Source organism: Symphalangus syndactylus, chromosome 13 (genome assembly GCF_028878055.3).
Source record: "Symphalangus syndactylus isolate Jambi chromosome 13, NHGRI_mSymSyn1-v2.1_pri, whole genome shotgun sequence".
NCBI classification, from domain to species: domain Eukaryota; kingdom Metazoa; phylum Chordata; class Mammalia; order Primates; family Hylobatidae; genus Symphalangus; species Symphalangus syndactylus.
Window position 1 is genome coordinate 29,148,140 of NC_072435.2, and position 22,050 is coordinate 29,170,189.

Genomic DNA, 22,050 nt, shown 5'->3' on the forward strand with positions numbered 1-22,050 from the left:
ACGTCCTAACGCTCAAGTCGTGCTAAGTACGCCCTGGAAACCAAGCAGGGCTATCAAGTCAGGGACAACCTTCTGGGGAGAACAGAGCAGTGAGGAAGAAGCCGAGGTGCCCACTATCAACAGGAAATTAATTTTATTTTTAAATCCAAGGGGCCAGAACAAATGAGACACCTACCCTTGGAGGACAAACTCAGGTGGCCAAGGGTGGGGGAGGGCATGACAGCAAGGGGCTGGGCAGGAACGCGTCCAAACACAGCGGATGGAGAGGGCCTCTTCACTCCGGCGCAGCCTCCATCAAATACCCATTCTCCGGAGCCAGGTAGCCATCGCCACCCTCAGACTCCATGTACATGTCTCGGCTGTCGTTGCCCAGACCCTCCAGCCCGTTGTCCTGGCCACCGCCCCCACCTCGGGCCTCATCCCTGCCCCGCTCACTGCCCCGCTCCCCCCGTTTGTGCTCGCGGTCACGGTCACGGTCACGATCCCGGTCCCGACGCCGCTCGCGCTCACTCCGGTGGCTCCGCCGTCGCTCCCGGTCACGATCTCGGCCCTTTTCCTCTGGACCGTCAGGGCCGTCAGGCCCGAGCTCCCCTGGAGGCCCATCATCAGGGGGCGCGTCACCCGCCTCAGAGGGCTCCGCCATGTCGCCACCGCCGCCCCGCAGCTCCTCCTTGCGCTCCCGCTCCCGCCGGGCCCGCTCCCGACTCCGGCTGCTTCGCCGCTTCCGGTCCCGGTCCTTGTCCTTGCTCCGCTCCCTGGAGCGCCTCCGCTCCTCCTTGTCGCGACTCCGTGAGCGCCTCCGCCGGTCCCGAGAGCGGGAGCGTCGCCGTTCTCGCTCCTTGTCTCGCTCCCGGCTCCGCTCTCTGCGCTCCCGCTCACGGTCCCGGTCCCGGTCCCTGTGCGGAAGCGGGGAGGGGCCGGGCCTGGATGAGGTGGGCAGACCTGTGTGGCTGGGCTCCCCCCCGTGACTGCCCCCCACCCCAGGACACCGGTCGCCCAATCTTACCTCTCATCGTAGCGGGAGGTGTCATCGCGGCCTGAATGTCGGATGTTCACATCAGCCCCTCCTCTTCTGGTACCACCGAGGCCTCCTCCTGGGGCAGGGCAGACGGACAGAGGGTCAGTCTGGGCAGGAGCAGGGCCCGGAGGAGCAGAAATGAGCCGACTCCAAGAGCAAAGGGCAGGAAGGCAGCCCCTGGCTTAGTGTTCACAGGGCTGGGTCCCCCCGTGCAGTTCATCCCGTGCACTCCCATCACAAGACAGCCACGACTTCCCTAATTAACTCACACGAAGCGTTCGCTGGGAAACAGCTATTACTGGAACCCACGTTTGACCCCAAAGCGCATCATCTTAACCACAGCGCACTTCACAGCCTCCTCAAAACCCTCCCTTCCAATCATCCTCGCCCTCACACAAACCCGAAGCCAATGATCTTTCCATCCAAAAATGTGATCTGCTTAGAAGCCTTTGGTGGCGTGCCCCAGCCTAAGGTCCAAACTCCTTGTCAACTGGTGGTAGAGGCAGCAAGAGCGGGCCCTGCTAGCGTGAGCCGCGGCTCTTGGCTGCATGTCCCAGGCCTTTCCCGGTGTCCCCGCGCTCACCTTCCTGCCAGTGTCTGCGCATTCTCCTTGCACTGGACTGGTCTCCCTTTCCTTCTCTGGTGAACTCACACTCACCCTTAACGCTAGCCCGAACATCCCTTCTTCGGGAAGCCTCTCCTCACAGTCCTACGTACTCACAGCTGCAGAAACACTTCCTTTCCCCGGAGTTTCAGGTTTGCTACCTGAGTCAACCCCTACCTGCCTCTCCCACCAGACTGCAGGGCACCGGGACCGTGGGCATGCCCAGCTCTTGCTCATGGTACCAGCAGGTGGCGCTGCAGCTGGTATAGAGAGGTGGATGTGTGTGTGTGTCAAGTGAATAGATGAACAGCCCCAAGGCACAGATGATAACCTCATGGTTCTGATGGGGAAACAATCTCAGATCAAGTCACTGGCCCACAGTGACTCAGCAAAGAAGGTGCAGAACTGGGCTGTCACTGCCGTCTGCTGCAAAACCTGCCTTCTCAAGCGCTCCTCTTATCTCACACTGCCTGGAAAAGCTTCCGTGAGGCAGGGCTGAGTTCTGTATAGAAAAGAGGCTGCAGGGAGACATTCTCATAGAAGCAGGCAGCAGACCAGGCACCTGCTATGTCACAGGCACAGGGCAGCTAGACTAGCCTTTCCTATTTTCAGGTCATGACCCAGAAATGAGTCACATCATCAATCTGATGGGTTGCAACCAACATCTTAAGTAACAAAACAGCAGAATACAACTATATACTTACTACACAGAAAAAACTGTTTCCTCAAACTTTAGGTTACAGTATTTCTGCAGGTGCACCGAGTCAAGATGTTATTGGCTAACACCAACAAAAAGTTTGAATGGCAATTGAACTAGAAGATTCTGAGATTCTGGAAAGACTGAGATTCTAGAATTCTCCCGCCCCAACAGGAAACAGCAAAGCTATAAGAACTCACTCCACCCCAGAGAGACCAGAGTAAGGTAAGAACATGCCTGGTAAGCTCAGAGGCTCAGCAGCTGAGAGTGTGGTCTCCCTAGCACAGGTGAATCCAGAGCGAGGACACAGGGCTGGGAGGCAAGACAGGAGCCCCAAGTTGCTACTACTGCCTGGGTGTCTGCCCAGGGACCATCATCTTCTCTGACAACTGTCACTCAGCTTTGCAGGATTCAGTCCTTAATAAGCATGCCTGAGCAACAGGACCCCAGGCCCAATACTAAGTCAATCAAATGTGCCCACCCCGAAACAAGAGACTCAACCAGGACTGAGTGTAAAGATGGGGCCTGCGGCATGCTGTGTTGGGCCAGTGCAAAGAGGCATGGGACAGACCCAGCTGCATGGAGGCAAACGAGGCAGAAGCAAGCTGTGGGCTGTCACACATCACAGGTGGGTCGTCCGTTTTTTTTTTTTTTTTTTTTTTTTTGAGACAGAGTCTTGCTCTGGCACCCAGGCTGGATGGAATGCAGTGACTCTATCTTGGCTCACTGCAACCTCTGCCTCCCGGGTTCAAGCAATCCTCTGCCTCAGCCTCCCGAGTAGATGGGATTACAGGCATCCGCCACCACGCCCAGCTAATTTTTGTATTTTTAGTAGAGACGGGGTTTCAACATCTTGGCCAGGCTGATCTCGAACTCCTGACCTCATGATCCACCCGCCTCGGCCTCCCAAAGTGCTGGGATTACAGGCGAGCCACCGCACCTGGCCTGGCTGCCCCAGCTCTTAACAGCTTCAGCTACCAGGTTCTCAGGTCCACGGACATCAAATACCTCTGAACTCCAAAGGATGCCCATGATTCTGTATCAACAGGGCCCTTTATGTTTCAGGAAGCTCAAGTTTATTTCTGATACTTGCAGCCAAACTGACCTTGCCTGAGACAGCGAATGACAATGAGGAGACCGATTGCAGGAGGCTCAGAGGGCAGAGGCTGCCTCTGTGTTGCTCTTGACTAGAAGTCTGGCACATGGCTGGTGATCAAATAGGTACTTGCTGAATCAGTAAAAGAGCGAACAAGGGCAACAGCAAGCAGCAGAAGCAGATGAGCGGGTGACATTTACAACCCCAGCATGCGTCACTGCCAAGCTGGGCACCCAGGACACTGAGCTCAGTGAACTCGGGGTTATTTCCACTGAGAGGAGGACAATGAGGCAGGAGAAGGGGACCCCCAGCTAGCAAGCGCGGACGCCAGCATGTGGGCTCAGGCCTCTCCAGCTTGGTGCCCCTGCTCCTCACAGTAACCCAGAACGAGGAGACAGGCAGCTGTCAGAAATGTGATGGTCACAAGAGAGAGAAGCTGGAGATGAGGACGCGATGGGAGAGGTGGGCCAGCAGGAGACAGAGAAGCAGAAAGCAGCAGAAAAGGGAGAACAAGGCCACCAGGCCCAGAGCCCCTGAGAGCCCGTCGAGGGCAGAACGTGCTCACCTAGCCGCCGGGGCCTCCAGCCCTTCACGGTTCGGCCCCTCTCCACGTCCACAAGGACCCTCCTGCCATCAATCTTCTTGCCGTCTGCGTGTTTGTAAGCGGCTGTAACAGATGTGGGGAGGGGGAGGGGAGAGGAGTCCCCAGAGGGTCCTCTAGTCAGGACAGGCCCAGCTCTATAGAATCCCCGCCCCATGTCCCCATCATCACGCACACGCATACGCCCAACAGACAGCCAGGCAACTGACAGCCAGACCAACCCTCTCCCAAACCGGTGAAGGGCCTGCTCCATCTCAGCGTCTGCTTCCTCTCAGCGCCCCAACCACTCCTGGTCGGGGGAGACGTCCACCCTCACCCGCCACCCCCTGGGCTCCCCGGTCCTTCCTCTCCCACATGATGGAACAGCCCCCTCCCGCCAGGGCGGCCAAAATCGCTGCAAAGAAACTGAAGGTTAACTCCACGCTGGACTCTGCTGTGGGGGAGGGGGCTCCTCCACAACCCCAAGCATGCACCCTGAGACACCAAGCCGGGGCAGGAGGCCCAGCTGGGACGCTCTGCACCCCAGACCACACCGGTTTTTTCTGTTTTTGTTTTTTTTTGGAGGGGGGTGAGTGTGGGGGTAACAGACATCAGAACAGAAAATGAACCAGAAGGGGGTGGGAGGAATCTTCAGGAAATGGCAGGGGGGAGCAGAGAGGCGGGTTATACACTCCCAGGGGGCCTGGCGGGGCCCCTGCAGCAGGGGAGAGGGGCAGTGGAGGAAGCATGGGGAGCCGTGCGGTGCTACTGAAAATCCCTGCCTTACCTGAGACGACTGACTCTGCCTCCCCCCAGCCCTGCCCCATCTCGCCCTCCACACCCCCGGCTCAACACACGCTGGGAGCGCACCCCAGCCTGAGCCTGCCAGGAAAGGGGAGTCGTAGAGGAGAGACGGGGGACAGGCTCACTGCTGCTCTCGGGCAGCGCATAGCAGAAGGCAAGCCTGAGGCCCTGGCCTGTGATCAACGTGGGACTGTCATGAAGGCCAAAAAGTCCCCGTTCCCCCACCCAGCCCTGGCCTAGGGGGCTGTCCTCAACCAACCGTAATACCCTGCCCCGCCCCAGCCCGCTCCCCCCCAAATAACAACCAGAGGAAGAGAAAAAGGTGCCATTTACCGATGCCGGCCTTGCGGGTGTCCAAACCGAGCGGGATGGGGGGGGCTCGGCAACTCCTGGGGGCCTGGCGAGGAGGCGGGCTTCCCGGGGGGGGGACACGGGACCGCTTACCTGGAGCCCCCAAGCTTACCTGAGCACGCGCACAGACCCCACACCCACCACCATGGGGTCAGCTAAAGCTACAGGGAGGGGAAGTGGGGAGTTCTAGGGAGCCAGGAGAGGGAGAGGAACCACATCTCCTGTACCACCTGGAGACAGGCAGAGGACGTGGTGGACCCCAAAGAAATCTCAAGGAGGCCTTAGAGTGGGGGAGACGAGGATTATTATCCAAGCTGGGCGCTGGAAAGCTCTGGGCTATCTCGTGTGAATTTACAAAGAAGGCTAGGGAGGCCTCAAAAACCTGTCCGCCCTCACCAATCCCCAAGTCACACTGAACTAGGCACACAGCCCACCCCCTCCGAGGACCAGGAGTGACTTCTCCAGCTCCGACTCCATGCTCCCTCCCACCAGCTGCATCTGCAGAGGCTGGCACACAGGGGTCCAGGAGACAGTGCTGCCCGTGCTCTGAGGAGGGGCCGCTTGGCCCCTGAACCCACAGGAGGGGAGTGGGGAAAGGCATTTAAGGACCAGGATCAAAGTCAAGCGAAGGAACCCCGCTCGGGTTCAGAGTCCCAAACCCCAAAAGAGGCCCATCCCGGGAGGAACAGCAAAGAAAACATGTGATTGTGTTCGTCTAGGCCTCTCTCTCTCTTTCCCTCTCTCATGTCTCTAGACAGTGGAAGGTTCTTTAGTAAAAACCTACGACACCTTCAGCTGCTGGCAGCCTACCCCTTGACCCCTCCCACACCCCAAGCCCCAATTCCATGCACTTTAGGGAGCTCCTGACCACCTCTGGAGAGCGGCTGGACGTCACATCCAGCCCCCTCGGGAGGCCTCAACCACAGTAAGGAAGACAGGAAGGGGGCAGAGCACCCCAAAACTAGCAGCCAAAAAGACTCTCCAGGGCTAGCACAGTAGCAGCCCCACAGAAAGCACGGGGGCAGGGAAGGAAGGCTGAAGGGTTCCAGTGGAGCCCTGGCCTGGAGCCCTGCCCTCGGTGTTCCCGCCACCTCGCCGCTGACATCACGAAGCCGGGTCATCAGAGGCTGGGTGGAACCCAAGCGGAGAGGCCGCCGCCTTTCCCACCAGGTTCATCCTTCCCCTCCTGGGATCAGCAAGATTCTCGGAGAGCATACGGATCGGGGCAGGAGGGACAAAGGGCACCCAAACAAGGAAAGGGCCATGGGTGCGGGGAGGCTGCGGGGGCGACTGGGGCGGGAGGAGGGGCGCCTCGCTGCACCTGAGCTGCCTGGCTAAGCTGGGCTGGTGTGCGGTGCTGAGTGATCTTACCCATGATACAAACCCTTATACCAACCATACACTGAGGTGTTGTAAGGGGAGCGTAAGCATCAGCTGCAAGCCAGCTGCGTGGTGGCTGCAGTGACAATAAGAACAGTCAATTAATACGGCGGCCCCTGGACACGCCGCAGCCCTGCCCACCCTCCCCCACCCATCCCTGCCCATGTGGACGCCGCGGCAGCCTCAAAGGGGGCTTTGGAACTGTAGGGGCAGGCGCTCAACATGCCTATCACCCCACTGCCCGCTGAGGAACAGGGTGGGGGGCCAGGGTTGGGGAGGCGGAGGGTCGGGTGGTCCAGCCCCAGTTCTACTGGGGGGGAAGAGAGGGCAGGTTCAAAGGCCAGTCCTCATTGCAACCTGGCCACCCCCAACTTCGGTGGGGGGAATGGGGGAGGCTCCCCCAAAATCCGACCCCTCCCCCCACCTCCAGCTGGCCCCAGCCCCCCACCAAGTTCCCTCTTTGCCCCTGAGGTTCAACGTGTGACACTTACCTCCCCAGGTTCACACACACACACACGTTGTGGGGGATTTGGTTTTTGTTTTTTAAAAAACACGTATATAAAAAAAAAAAGATACATCAGAAACAGAGGGAGGAGGAAAAGAGACATCGCTAATGTCAGGTGTGGCAGGGTGGGGGAGGGGACAGACTGGGAGGGGCTGGGGCAGCAGAGAAGTGAGAGCGGGTCAGAGGGCAGGGCTCGGCGGGAGGTACTCACAGTGCATGTCTCGCTCGTGTTCGTACTCGATGAAGGCATAGCCACGGGGCTTTCCTGACCGCTTACTGTAGACCATGTGTATCTGCGGGGCACATGGGGACAGGGGTGAGTCCTGCCACAGGGCGGCTCCGTCCCACCAACCCCACAACAGCCTGTGCACCAGGCCCTGGGCCGGGTGAGGCCTCAGACCCTCTCTGTCCTTCAAGAGCCCTGAGTGACTCATGTTCTAATGGCAGGAGCAGAGGGCACAGAGGCGGCTTCTTGGAGAAAATGACACTTAAGCTAAGACCTAAAGAAAGAAGAGAGATGAAGGAAGACAGTGAGGTGTCAGCCTGTCAGGTGGAATAGCAGTAACTCCAGAAGTCCAAGGGCCTGGGTGCAGGAGGGCAGGAGGCTGGGGATGTACTTCGGCAGGGCTGGCTCATGTACTGATGACAAAGAGTCCCAGGAGATGAGGCCACAAGGGTGAGCGGGCCCAGGGTCACCAAGCGCCCCAATGCCAGGCCGAGAAGCGTGGTCGCTGAAGAGCTGGGAAGGGTGTTGAGCAAGGAAGGGCCAATGTGGGTGTTCTATGTGGAGTCAGGAGGACACAAATGGAGTTGGGGAAACAGGAGGGAGTTGTGAATGCCAATGGGACAGGGGAATTCTTTTTTTTTCTTTTGGAGTCTTGCTCTGTTGCCCAGGCTAGAGTGCAATGGCACGATCTCAGCTCACTGCAGCCTGCACCTCCTGGGCTCAAGTGATTCTCCTGCCTCAGCCTCCCGAGTAGCTGAGATTACAGGCACGCGCCACCACACCTGGGTAATTTTTTGTATCTTTAGTAGAGACGGGGTTTCACCATGTTGGCCAGGCTGGTCTTGAAATCCTGACCTCATGATCTGCCCTTCTCGGCCTCCCAAAGTGCTGGGATTATGGACGTGAGCCACTGCACTCGGCCTGACATGTATAAATATTTTTAAAAGACGGATCAGAAACAGAGGAGGGAGGAGAAGAGACATGGCTAACATCAGTTTGTGTGCAGGATGGCCTCAAGCCCTCACTACTGCCCAGTGAAGGCATGCGTCTCCCATGCTATATAAAGGAAATTAGACACAGAGCACTTAAGTGACTTAAAAGAAGACTGGTAAAACAAAGCCTTCCTCTAAAACAAGACTCAGCATAGGTATTCTGCCAAGACCCAGAGAGTAGATATTTCCAGCTTTGACGGCCGTGTACTCTGTTGCAACAACCCAACCCTGCCTTGCAACAGTAGCAGCCAAAGACAATGTGTAAACAAACAGACCTGCCTGGCTGAGCAGCAGGAAAACTTTAAGTCTGTAGTTTGCCAACCCCTGCTCTCAACCAACCACCAGCAGTCATTATTTCTCATTTTACTCCTGCTGCCCAAGGTCTGCTGCATGGAGATAGTCAGGATGCATAAACCCAGGCCCTGAAATGGTGTGAGCCATGCTCAGGGCTGAGATCTCTCTCCCTCCCTCTCAGGATACGCCCCTCCTCCATGCACCCCCAATTCAAACACCCTGACCCACTCCACTTACTCTTTTGATAGGTCCGTACACCTCAAACTCTCTCCGGAGCTTGGATTCTGTTGTGTCATAGTTCTACAAGGAGATGGGTATGACGTTAAATGGGAGAACAGAGCTGTCCCACAGTCCCTGGAACATTCCCCTGTACCTAGCCTATTTGACCTTTGTGCCAGACCCAGGCTCTCAGCAGCGTGGGGTTCCAGGAGCTAGGAGCTGGGGACTTACCACTCTCGCCACGAAGAGAGTCTTGAAGGCATCCCCCTGAGCATTGGGATCATTGTGAGGGTCCCCTGTGCAGGAAGAAGGGAATTTTATAAGTTGAAGGTGTCCATGGTCTCAGGTAGCAAAACAAATACGATGGGCAGAGGCCAAGAAGAAAACGGTGGCATTGGGAGAGGCCCCTAACTGGAGGAACATGGGTGGTGACCTGGCAACCTCAGGCACACCCCTCTCTGAACCTGTTTTTCTGAGGCACAGTGGGCTTTATCAGAGTGGCTGAGAGAGAATCCAGGCTGCTGAGGGGAGGAGGTAAGGCTGACTTCTAGCTGACAGGATGTGGGCAGGCCCAACTGCCATTTCAGACCTACATAAACCCTAAGGGCCCTATTGCTCCCAGATGCAAGGTGATCCAAACAGTAATAGCCCAACTGGGCTCCCCTGGAGATGCAGCTGATGCCCCCAGGTTCTGAGCTCCCGCCTGTAGGCAGAGCCACACTGCCACCTGCTGGACACAGACTGCAACTACAGCCCACAGGAAAACCTGAGACCAAGCGGCCCCAAGGCTACGAATGAGAGCCAGGAGAGCAAACACTAAGCAAGCCCTGCTTTCCTGTCTGTGCCGTGTGTCTCTAAAAGGAACCCAGGAACTGACTAGCATTAGATCAGATTCTCACTCCAGCCTCGCTACTGTGAGGCAAACTGTTCTACCTGGCTACTAAGGAATAACAATCTCCAAAGAAAGAGCCAGGAATCTCCTAAGAAACCAATTCCATAGGTGATCCTGCGGGTCAGGCCTGGGAATAAGTCCTTTTCACCAAATGTGGTGGCCCCAGCACATAATGACCCTGACTTCTGCCGAGGCCTTAAGGACACTGCCGGTTCTTCCATGGTATAGTGTTTCCCTCGGAAGCCCTGGCACATTCTGGGAGAGCATGAGAAAAGGAATAATATTAACCCATTTATGCCAGAAGTTGCAATTTTTTGAATTGCAGACACGTGAAAAATCAGACCCTGGTGATGACCGGTGCAGTAGGATATAAACAACTCCCACATGCTTAGCGTTCCAATAATGGAACATTAGGCATATAATTTACTGAACACATACTATGGCCCAGACACAGTGCTGGACACTGATATTTATTTATTACTATTTTGCAAATAGAAGCAAAACAGAACAAACTTGAGACACAGAAAAAGGGAGGTGTTAAAGTGGCAAAGGGCCAAGGCAGACTTCACTTCTCACCCCGGGCACTTGAACTACCAGGCTCCTTCCCTGAACCCTCGGGTGCTACCTTTTCAGGAAGACAGTGTGGGTGTTGCCAGAAGCTAGAGAAATAAAGTCTCAGATTTTTTTTTTTTGAGACAGAGTCTTGCTCTGTTGTCCAGGCTTAAAGTGCAATGGCGCAATCTCATCTCACTGCAACCTCTGCCTCCCAGGTTCAAGCGATTCTCCTGCCTCAGCTTCTCAAGCAACTGGGATTACAGGCGTGTGCCACCACATCCAGCTAATTTTTGTATTTTTAGTAGAGACGGGGTTTCGCCATGTTGGCCAGGCTGGTCTCGAACTCCTGACCTCAGGTGATCCACCCTCCTCGGCCTCCCAACGTGCTGGGATTACAGGCATGAACCACTGCGTCCGGCCAGATTTGTTTCTTACGAGAGAATTTAACTACAAGTATAAACTAAGGTCAAGATGACTTTAAGGAATGTATTTTTTTTGAGACAGAGTGTCACTCTTGGCAACATTTCGGCTTACTGCAACCTCTGCCTCCCGGGTTCAAGCGATTCTCCTGCCTCAGCCTCCCAAGTAGCTGGGATTACAGATACACACCACCACACCCAGCTAATCTTTTGTATTTTTAGTAGAGACGGGGTTTCACTATGTTGGTCAGGCTAGTTTCGAACTCCTGACCTCAGATGATCTGCCTGCCTCGGCCTCCCAAAGTGCTGGCATTACAGGCGTGAGCCACCGCACCTGACCTAAGAATATTTTAGAAAACAGAAGCCTGAGCCACAATTTAAGGGAATTGCTATCTGGGACAAATGGAAACGTCTGAAAACAACTCCATCTTGGCGTTCTCTCCACCCACTCCTCAAAGTTCCTTGCCAGGCTGGGCGCGGTGGCTCACACCTGTAATCCCAGCAATTTGGGAGGAGGCTAAGGCGGACGGATCACCTGAGGTCAGGTGTTTGAGACCAGCCTGGCCAACATGGCGAAACCCCGTCTCTACTAAAAATACAAAATTACCAGGGCATGGTGGTGTGCACCTATAGTCCCAGCTACTCGGGAGGCTGACGCAGGAGAATTGCTTGAACCTGGGAGGTGGAGGTTGCAGTGAGCCGAGATCATACCACTGCACTCCAGCCTGGACAATAAAGCGGAAAAAAAAAAAAAAGTTCCTTGCCATACCTTATCCCTGAGCGTTGTAATTTTCCATGGCCAGGTCTCTCAATCTGCACTGCTTTTTTTTTTTTTTTTTGCGCCAGCTAACTCTCATTTATTCAATAGGTAATTCTTTTTTTTTGCCGATGTTTGTACTCTTGTAAATAGGTAATTCTTAAGCATCTACTATGTGCCTGTAAATGCTATAGTTGTTGGGGATTTGGCAGTAAACAAGACAAAAAAAGGTGCTGGGCGCAGTGGCTCACAGCTGTAATCCCAGCACTTTGGGAGGTCGAGGCAGGCAGACCACTTGTGACCAGGAGTTCGAGCCCAGCCTGATCAACACAGCGAAACCTCATCTCTACTAAAAATACACAAAAAATTAGCTGGGTGTGGTCCAGCTACTCAGGAGGCTAAGATAAGAGAATCGCTTGAACCAGGGAGGCAATGAAGGTTGCAGTAAACCGAGATCGTGCCACTGCAGTCCATCCTGCACAACAGAGTGAGACTGTCTCAGAAAAAAAAAAAAAAGAGGTACCTACCCTCATGGGGTTCATATGCTAATGAAAGAGGTAAATAAGGAGCTCATATGATCACATCAGATGACAACAGAGACAGAAACGGGTGACTTTACAAGGCAGGTTAGGAAAGGCCTCATAAGATGCTGACATTTAATGAAGAGCTGAAAGCCGTCACAGCAGCAAGGAAACCCACCCGGCAATGCCAGACGACAGGCGTTCTGACAGTTACTGTGGAGCACTACAGTGGGACCAATGAATGCTGCAGGGTTGGGGAGTGGACGAAGGCCAAACAACAGCTGAGCTTCCTGAAGGGCAGCAGAGGGAAACCACCCCAGCACACTGCGTGAGCTCCCTGGAGCACTTGCTTACCCGGGGGGTGCGGGGGCCACAAATGAGACTAAAGGTAAAAAGCAAATGCAGCAAAGCAATGGTACCCCCAAGTCCTGAACATAGAGAACAAAAGCTCAAAGAAGGTAGCACAGACCCAATGCCGGGCAGTGCCCCACCAGCCAGTGTATGCGTGCAGAGCCCTGCCGGCAGCTCTCCCTTAGGAAATCACTGGTTAAGGGCTCATCTAAGTAGCAGCCCAGAGCAGAGACTCAAAGGAACTGGGCCATGGAGTTGGGAATTAGGCTTTGAGGTACTCGAGGTCCCATCTCCGAACTCTCACTCTTTGTAAGCGTGCTTGCCTCAACAAGCCTCCATTTCTTTATCTTAGAAATGGGAGTAGCAACCCCTGCTGCACTAGGAAGCTATGAGAAGTCAGTAACACGAAGTACAAGTGCTCAGCAAGGAGGCACCGTCCCCTTGACGGGAGCTGTTCATTGTGACAAGGCACAGCAAGCTTCTATAGCTATGAGTGGAGGCTCTCAAGGGCACAGAAACCCTACTGAACTTGATCCATTCTTTTATTTCTTTTCTATTATGGAGAAGTTCAAGCATTTAATGGAAGTAGAGCAGTATAATGAACTCCCATGAGCCTGCTTCCATTAACAACATGTGGCCGGACTTGTTTCATCCCTATCCTCCCACAGCCCACTGGATTTTTTTGAGACGGAGTCTTGCTCTGTCACCTAGGCTGGAGTGCAGTGGCATGACCTCAGCTCACCCCAAACTCTGCCTCCTGAGTTCAAGTGATTCTCCTGCCTCAGCCTCCCAAGTAGTTGTGATTACAGGCCCCTGCCACCACACCCAGATAATTTTTATATTTTCAGTTGAGACAGGGTTTCACCATATTCAACCCCGTCTCAGTTTTAATGTTTTTCTAAAAAAGAAAAAAAAGAAGACCCACAGTGGATTTTGGTTGGTTAAGACACAGATAAACTAGGCCGGGTGCGGTGGCTCATGCCTGTAATCCCAGCACTTTGGGAGGCTGAAGCAGGTGGATCACCTGAGGTCAGGAGTTCGAGACCAGCCTGGCCAATATGGTGAAACCCCATCTCTACTAAAATTACAAAAATCAGCTGGGCATGGTGGCACGCGCCTGTAGTCCCAGCTACTCAGGAGGCTGAGGCAGGAGAATCACTTGAAGCCAGGAGGCAGAGGTTGCAGTGAGCCGAGATAGTACCACTGCACTCCAGCCTGGGTGACAGAGTGTGACTCCGTCTCAAAAGAAAAGCGGGGGGTGGGGGTGGCCAGGCACAGTGGCTCATGCCTGTAATCCCAGCACTTTGGGAGGCCAAGGTGGGCAGATCACAAGGTCAACAGATCTAGACGATCCTGGCCAACGTGCTGAAACCCCGTCTCTACTAAAAATACAAAAATTAGCTGGGCGTGGTAATGCACGCCTCTAGTCCCAGCTACTTGGGAGGCTGAAGCAGGAGAATCACTTGAACCTGGGAGGTGGAGGGTGCAGTGAGCCAAGATTGCGCCACTACACTCCAGCCTGGCCACAGAGCAAGGCTGCCTCCAAAAACAAACAAACAAAAAAGACATAGGTAAACTAATTAAGACTGTGACTGTGTTGTCTAGGCAAGAGGTGACCTGGGTGGTGACGATGGACATGAAAAGAAGGGTCAGGTTTGTGACATTTAGAAAATAACACAAATAGGTCTTGGTGAGAGGCTGAGCAAAGGGTTAGAAAAGGTGTTAGAAACAAACTGCATGGCAAAAAATGAGGCCATGACGGGCACAGCTGAATGTCTACGTCCCACAGAAAACACCCAAAGGAAACCAGGTTGGTGGCGAAGGAAAACCCCTGTGGTTTGGACACTGAGTCTGAGATGCCTCTGAGGCAGGACATCAAAACAGCGTTCCGACAGCCAACGTCCAAAGAGCGCACCGCCAGATGTCTCTGTCACGCTTCTGTGTGAGCACCGAGGAAATCCTGCACTCCAGGATTTGGAGGAAAGGGATTCATCAAAGTTCACAGGTATAGGAGGAAAACCTGTCTTCTCACCAGAGTCATGTCATGTTCTGAGAAGTGCGTCGTTTGATGTTGTCGTCGATATGCCTACATGAGACGGCACTTCCACGAGCCTAGATAGCATACCTAGCAGCACTCCTGGGCTAGAGGGTCCGTCCCACTGCTCCGAGGCCAAGCGTGTTACTACACCAAATACCACAGCAATCCTAACACAATACTAAGTATTTGTGCATCTAAACGTATCAAAGAATAGAAAGGGTACAGTAAATATATGGTATAATCTTTTTTTTTTTTTTTTTTTAGACAGACTTTTGCTCTTGTTGCCCAGGCTGGGTTGCAGTGAGCCAATGTGATCCCAGCTCACTGCAACCTCCGCCTTCTGGGTTCAGGAGATTCTCCTGCCTCAGTCTCCCAAGTAGCTGGGATTACAGGCACCCGCCACCACACCCGGCTAATTTTTGTACTTTTAGTAGAGACAGGATTTCAGCATGTTGGTCGGGCTGGTCTCGAACTCCTGACCTCATGATCTGCCTGCCTCGGCCTCCCAAAGTACTGGGATTACAATGTAAGCCACTGTGCCTGGCAAAATACGGTATAATCTTATAGGATCACCATCACATCCACGGTTCCCTGCTGACTAAAACATTGTTATGCTGCGTGTGACTGTACAGTTTTTACTTTCAGAATAAAGAGCCATGGAGGTTGACATCTGACCCCCTTATGAGTTTGGTTAATGGCAACAACACACCTGTCTTGTACTCCAATTCCTCCTCCATGTGGAGGGGATGGAACATCCTCAGCCCAAGGGTCGGGGAGTTGAGGTTAGAGCCAGGACAGACCCACTAGCCCACAACCCACCACTTCAGCCTGTGACACCCAGCTGGGGTGTGGGAGCCCCTGAACTGTCCTCCTGTGCAGGAGAAGCCCAAGGTGCCAGGGGTCTCCCTTCCTGCCAACTTTTACCCTATGTTCTGCTGCTGAAAAGCCTAAACCAAAAACAGTGCTTGTGAAGTGGCATGGGCCAAAGAAATGAACTTAACCCTGCTCCCCACAAAACAGGCCTTAGGGAGACAGCAGGGTCCTGGGTATGACCTGGGAAGAATACAGAGGGTTTGGGGGAGGAGAGAGCCAAACGGTGGATGAGAGACTTACACATTTTAAGCTCCGTCTCCACTTCTTGCTGTCGCCGCTCAATCTTTTCCCGTCTCTGTCAGGAGAAAGGTCAGGTGGGGAAGTGAATGCAGATAGAAGTGCCCTAGTGTCAAGGATCATCTGGAGACAGTGGTAAAACAGGGGGTCAGGAAGCAAAAATGACATACTTTCCTCTCCATGCGCTCCTCTCGGGTTTCTGCACGAGTTGGAGGGGGGGCATCTCTAGGGTCCTGGGAACAAGAAGAGAGGTGACAGGGTGGGAAGGACTAGGGGAAATGGCAAAGGACACTCACCAAGGAAATAAGCAAGTTAACCCTCCCACCCCCACCCCCTACAAAAATAAACATCCACGCACACTTCCCCTGTCACAGTGGAGGGAGGGGAGTGCCACAGATCAAAGCAAGGTCTGCAGCCACGCACAGTGGCTTCCACTTGTAATTGCAGCACTTTGGGAGGACAACACAGGAAGAATGCTTGAGCCTAGGGGTTTCAGACCAGCCTGGGAAAACACAGTGAAACACCATCTCTACAAAAAATTTAAAAATTAGCCAGGTGTAAAGGCCGGGTGCAGTGAGCACGCCTGTAATCCCAGCACTTTGGGAGGCCGAGGCAGGCAGATCACGAGGTCAGGAGATCGAGACCATCCTGGCTCACACAGTGAAACCCCATCTCTACCAAAAATACAAAAAATTAGCTGGGCGTGGTGGCGGGCGCCTGTAGTCCCAGCTACTCAGGAGGCTGAGGCAGGAGAATGGCGTGAACCCAGGCAGCGGAGCTTGCAGTGAGCCGAGATCACGCCACTGCACTCCAGCCTGGGGGACAGAGCGAGACTCTGTCTCAAAAAAAAAAAAATCCTGTCTCAAAAACTAAGCACGGTCCATGGACCAGTACTATCTAAACTGCTGCTGGACTGTGGTTAAGTACAGATAAGTACAGAAACCAGGAATAAGTGTTCAGGAACTTCTACAGCAATTTCACAATTTGATGTCCACTGACTCTAAAACAAATTTGGTCTTTTATTCTGCAGGTCTTTTTTTTTTCTGAGACGAAGTCGTGGTCTGTTGCCCAGGCTGGCATGCAATGGCACGATCTGGACTCACTGCAACCTCCGCTTCCCAGGTTCAAGCGATTCTACGCCCTGCTTTGCCCCCTGTGCCCGTGTCTCTAAAAGGAACCCAAGAACTGACTAGAATCGTTCAAGCAGTTCTCCTGCCTAAGCCTCCTGAGTGAGTACCTGGGATTATAGGCACACAACAGCACGTTGGCTAGTTTTTGCATTTTTAGTAGAGATGGGGTTTCACCATGTTGGCCTGGCTGGTCTTGAACTCCTGACTGTGGATCTTTCTCTAAAAAGTAATTCTATCCTGTTTATCAAAAGCAAACAGATTGGAAACAGTATCTGTCCTTCACCAAAGACAGCTTGAAAGGCACTGGTACAGGTGACATCTAGTATTTAGGAAACACACTGCCTTCCATGTTTAGGAAACACATTGCTCCTCAAAGCTCCAAGGAACACTCACATTGAACAAAGTGCCAGAGGATGTGATGGGAGTGGAGTGATAGCAGGGCCCTGCTTATGAGTGCCAGTGAGGAGGACCAGGCCTGAAGCAACATGAGCTGACAGGACAGGGCTCCGAAGCCCACAACTACGCACCCTCTGAGGGCCAAGGCAGCTCTTAAAGGTCTCACCAACCACATATTAAATAGTAACTGGCTGGTAGGGTGCAGTGGCTCATGCCTGTAATCCCAGCACTTTGGGAGGCCAAGGCAGGCAGATCACAAGGTCAGGAGTTTGAGACCATCCTGACCAACATGGTGAAACCGCGTCTTTACAAAAAATACAAAAATTAGCCGGGCATGGTAGCGCGTGCCTGTAATCCCAGCTACTCAGGAGGCTGAGGCAGGAGAATCCTTTGAACCTGGGAGGCAGAGGTTGCAGTGAGCCAAGATCGCGCCACTGCACTCCAGCCTGGGCAACAGAGCGATAGTCTGTCTCAAAAAAAAAAAAAAAAAAAAAAAAAAAAAGGTCGGGCGCGGTGGCTCGCGTCTGTAATCCCAGCACTTTGGGAGGCCAAGGCAGGCGGATCACAAGGTCAGGAGATCAAGACCATCCTGGCTAACACGGTGAAACCCCATCTCTACTAAAAATACAAAAAATTAGCCAGGTGTGGTGGCGGGCACCTGTAGTCCCAGCTACTTGGGAGGCTGAGGCAGGAGAATGGCGTGAACCTGGGAGGCGGAGCTTGCAGTGAGCCAAGACTGCGCCACTGCACTCCAGCCTGGGCGACAGAGCAAGACTCCATCTCAAGAAAACAAAAAACAAAACAAAAAAAGGTACCTGGCTCCCAGGCATGGTGGCTCACACCTGTAATCGCAGCATTCTGGGAGGCCAAGCGGGGTGGATCACCTGAGGTTAGGGGTTCGAAACCAGCCTGGCCTACATGGTGAAACCCCATCTCTACTAAAAATACAAAATTAGCCAGGCGTGGTGGCACATGCCTGTAATCCCAGCTACTTGAGAGGCTGAGGCAGGAGAACTGCTTGAACCGGAAGCTGCAGTTAGCTAAAATCACACCACTGCACTCCAGCCTGGGCAACAGAGCAAAACTGTCTCATAAATAAATAAATAAATAAATAGTAACTGGCACATGACTTGCATCATCAAAGGGCACCTACCACCTGCCTGTGCCCATTAAGTTAATTGGCCAGTAACATTTCTCAAGTGCGGGTTCACCAAGGGTGGCAAATCCCACTGAAGATATACCTTTCTGTTATCTACGAAATTCTGCTCTGCAACTCCCTCGCCTCCAGCTGCCCTTACCTACCCAATGCTAGAACGTTCTTCTTGTAACTTCCGGCTGTGTGCCACCTTTTCTCAGGTGTGCTCTGATGCACCTAAGAGATGACCCTCATCAACCCATTTCACAAATAAAAACAGAGGTCCAGGAGCCTAAGTCATTCATTCCTATTCACCCCGAAGGTGCAGAGCTAAGATCCTCATCTGCAGTTTTAAGCCCTCCAATACTCAATACTGGGTGCTAGGCCTTTATGAACATCATCTTATTAACAATAAGAATGGTATACAGAGTAACAAAGGCTGACATGTGCTAACTGCTTGGTGCCAAGCTCCCCGACATACACTTTGCCATTTAATTCTCCACCAACATTATGAGGGTGCCACCACTATCCCCTTGCTAAAGAAACCAATGCATTAAGAGGATACAACATTTGCCCAAAGTCAGAGCTGATAAATGGTGCGGGTTAAGTGTGAATCCTCAACCACTACTCACTGAATTTTCACAAAAATTCTACAAAAGGTGTACTATCAACCCTACTTTTTTTTTTTTTTTTGAGACAGTCTTGTTCTGTTGCTCAGGATGGAGTGCAGTGGCGCGATCTCGGCTCATTGCAACCTCCGCCTCCGGGGTTCAAGTGATTCTCGTGCCTCAGCCTCTCAAGTAGCTGGAATTACAGGCATCATCATGCCCGGCTAGTTTTTGTTATTTTTAGTAGAGATGTGGTTTCACCATGTTGGCCAGGCTGGTCTTGAACTCCTCACCTCAGGTGATCCACCTGCCTCAGCCTCCCAAAGTACTGGGATTACAGGTGTGAGCCACCGCACCGGGCCACAACCCCATTTTAAAAAAAAATTTTTTTTTTGAGAGACGAAGTCGTGCTCTGTCACGCAGGCCGGAGTATAGTGGCACAATCACAAAGCACTCCAGCCTCCAACTCCTGGACTCAAGCAATCCTCCCATCTCAGCCTCCTGAGTAGCTGGGACTACAGACGCATTCGACCACACCCGACACCCGGCTCCAACCCCATTTAAAACAGGGAAACTGAGGATCACAAAGATTAAGCCCCTCACTTAAATCACACAGCTAGCAAAATGGCCAGAGGCTGGACTCCCAAATTCAACCCTCTGCTCCCCAGAACCCAAACCATTCCTGGCCTGCTCAGTGAACTCACCTCAAACTCTCGAATGTACGGCGCAATGCCACAATAAGGTTGATTGTGGTGTTTTTCATGTGGCAGTTTCTCCAGGGGTGGCAGGTATGGAATAGGGTCACGGGGGGCAAAGAGGGCCAGAAGGTTGGGCGGCAGGAACTGGGTCATCTTGCCAAGTCTGAGAGCAGAAGCAGGACAGCCTTAGGTTAGATCGGGTCTGCACAGAGAAAACCGCTATTACTCCTTGACTCTCAAAATAAGAAAGACAGAAGAAAAGTCTCGGAATTAAAACAGGCTCTGTAAGGGCAGAGAACGGTCCTTTGTTACGGAGAAAAGGGTACGTCTTGGTGGGGGTGGAGATGAAAGGCCAGTAAACAAAAACAACAGCTGGAAAAGGGTTCCTAAGTAGTGAAGTCTCAGAGTCCTGAGACACGAGCTGTAGGGCGGAGAGGTTCCCTGGGAATTTCTGGGGGAATCAAAGACCCGAGGAGGGAGGCCCAGAGCAGTTGTGGCTGCTCGTCCCGTGCCGTGGAGGGCAAATTACGAGATGCAGTTTGCAGGGTCCTGGGGATCGGAAGTTTCCAAGCAAAGAAAGAGAAACATAAGCAGCGAAGCCCCAAAACCAAGTGCTTGTGAGTAACAGACCTGGACCCCGCAAAAGCGAAAGGAATTATGGGTAAGGATCCAGGACAACATACAAAATCGAAAAATAAAAAGGGCCACACACCGCAAGGGCCTGTGGGTAGGGAACCTCGAGGGCGCTGTGGGAAGCGGGCGTGGGTGCCCAGAGATCTCGGGATCCGGGAAAGGGATGCAGAAGGGACCTGTGGCGGGGACGCGGGAAAGGGGCCTGGCCGCAGGGAAGAGGACGGTGCCCACCGCTGGGGCTTCTGGGTAGCGGCCCCGCACCCCGTCGGGCCACTCAGTCACACTCACTCGCCGCGCGGCGCCCTCCTCGCTCTGTCGTCTGTCCGGAGGCTCGCGGCGGCTGCGGCGGCCCCTCAGCAACAACAACTCCTGCTTCGGCTTCCACTCCGGGGGCGTCCGCGTCCGTCTGATTCCGTCGCCCGCTAAGCGAGCGAACCAGGCCGCTGCTCAGCCACCCGCGCGGCCTCGGCTAGCGACTGGAGCAGGGGGTGGGTCCCGGCCGCAAATCCCTCCGCCGTCCACACTGCGCACGCGCCGCGCGAGGCCAAGAACAACCCACACACTAAGACCCGTCGCTGCCGCGGGCACAGCGCACGCGCGAGCTCACTACCCCGCCTTCGGGCACCTTGAGTACCTCAGCCGCGGAGGGCTGGCGTCTGCACTGCGCACGCGCGCTTGTCCCAAGCCGCCCCTCCACCTCCCGCTTTCCGCTCCGAACCGCTTATATCCGCGAGACTCTCCTGATGCTCCGCCCCTTTCCGATCACACTTCCCGGATCTTTCGCGCATGCGTTTTGCGTAGAGAACTGTAATGTACCTCTCCGCCGCCTAGCAAAGAGTCCCTAGGTGACTAGCCTGATTGTGTTGATGTCTAATCTATTCAATCAGTAACTATTCATCGAGCATCTCGTGCGTGCTAGGCACTGTCTGGGCTTTGGAGGTACAGCACGTGATTAAAGCAAAGTCTTCTCCTGCTAGGGCTTACATTGTACTGGGAGAGACAATAAAAGCATTTAACTGAATAAAGATAATTTGAGGCCAGGCGCGGTGGATCACGCCTGTAATCCCAGAAATTCTGGGAGGCTGAGGCGGGCAGATCACCTGAGGTCAGGAGTGTGAGACCAACCTGACCAACATGGTGAAAGCCCGTCTCTACTAAAAATACAAAAATTAGCCGGGCATGGCGGTGCACGCCTGTAAGCCCAGTTATTCGGGAGGCTGAGGCAGGAGAATCGCTTGAACTCGGGAGGCGGAGGTTGCAGTGAGCCGAGGTCGTGCCATTGCACTCCAGCCTGGGCGACAGAGCGACTCCGTCTCAAAAATAAATAAATAAATAAAAAATAAAAGATAATTTGAGATAGTGGCCAGCATGATGAAGAACGATGGAGCAGAATAAAGGGATGGGAAGTGAGAGCGAGGCTATTTTGGAAAGGGTGATAATGGAAGGCTCCTTTGAAGAGGTTAACATTTGAATAAAGGCCAGATAGAAGCCAGATCTGGGGTGGGGTGGGGGAGGGGGCGGTGTTTAACAGTAAGTGCAAAGGTCCTGAACTGGGACCAGATGGCAGGAATCTCAGGTTGTTGGCCATGAGATCAGAGAGCTGGCACTTGTTATTTAGAGCCCTGTTCTTAAGTATTGTATCTTAAGTTTTGTGGATGGATTCAACAGCCTGTTTAATGACTACAGAAATTATTGCAAAATTAAAATGACTAATTTTATGTTTCAAGAAAAAGGCTGAGTGCAGTGGCTCACGCCTGTAATCCCAGCACTTTGGGAGGCCAAGGCCGGCAGATCACCTGAGGTCAATACTTCAAGACCAGACAGATCAACATGGAGAAACCCCGTCTCTAGTAAAAATACAAAATTAGCTGGGTATGGTGGCACATGCCTATAATCCCAGCTACTTGAGAGGCTGAGGCAGGAGAATCACTTGAACCTGGGAGCAGAGGTTGTGGTGAGCCAAGACTGCACCATTGCACTCCAGCCTGGGTGAAAAGAGCAAAACTCCATCTCAAATAAAAAAAAAAAAGAAGTGGGAGGA

The 22,050-nt window shown here is 53.4% G+C and overlaps 1 protein-coding gene across 7 annotated transcripts; it reads right to left on the reverse strand.

Annotated features, from left to right (window-relative positions):
- Window positions 1-116: 116 nt before the first annotated feature.
- On the reverse strand, window positions 117-20,782 carry SNRNP70 (small nuclear ribonucleoprotein U1 subunit 70). 7 transcript variants are annotated; one of them, XM_055240351.2, is made up of 10 exons: window positions 20,298-20,782; window positions 19,383-19,539; window positions 15,580-15,642; window positions 15,413-15,467; window positions 8,998-9,062; window positions 8,785-8,847; window positions 7,247-7,328; window positions 3,981-4,082; window positions 1,007-1,094; window positions 117-923 (listed from the first exon to the last, which is right to left on the reverse strand). In XM_055240351.2, the coding sequence occupies exons 2-10, from the start codon at window positions 19,527-19,529 to the stop codon at window positions 275-277; spliced, it is 1,314 nt and encodes a 437-aa protein (XP_055096326.1). In that variant the 5' UTR covers window positions 19,530-19,539; window positions 20,298-20,782; the 3' UTR covers window positions 117-274. The 7 variants fall into 7 exon arrangements, with proteins under 7 accessions (XP_055096326.1, XP_055096329.1, XP_063471800.1 ...); XM_055240354.2 differs by having other exon boundaries at window positions 117-896; window positions 20,298-20,605; XM_063615730.1 differs by having other exon boundaries at window positions 117-896; window positions 19,383-19,578; window positions 20,298-20,525.
- Between the last annotated feature and the right edge of the window lie 1,268 nt (window positions 20,783-22,050).

What these genes read in the sequence shown, in the direction of transcription:
- SNRNP70 (XM_055240351.2), bottom strand. Translation starts at nt 19,529, where the DNA reads ATGACCCAGTTCCTGCCGCCCAACCTTCTGGCCCTCTTTGCCCCCCGT. An exon ending in CTCTCTTCGTGGCGAGAGTG is followed by an intron (nt 8,848 to 8,997) that starts GTAAGTCCCCAG and finishes ATCTCCTTGTAG; the next exon opens with AACTATGACACAACAGAATC. An exon ending in CTGGAGGCCCCGGCGGCTAG is followed by an intron (nt 1,095 to 3,980) that starts GTGAGCACGTTC and finishes GCCCTGCCCCAG; the next exon opens with GAGGAGGCCTCGGTGGTACC.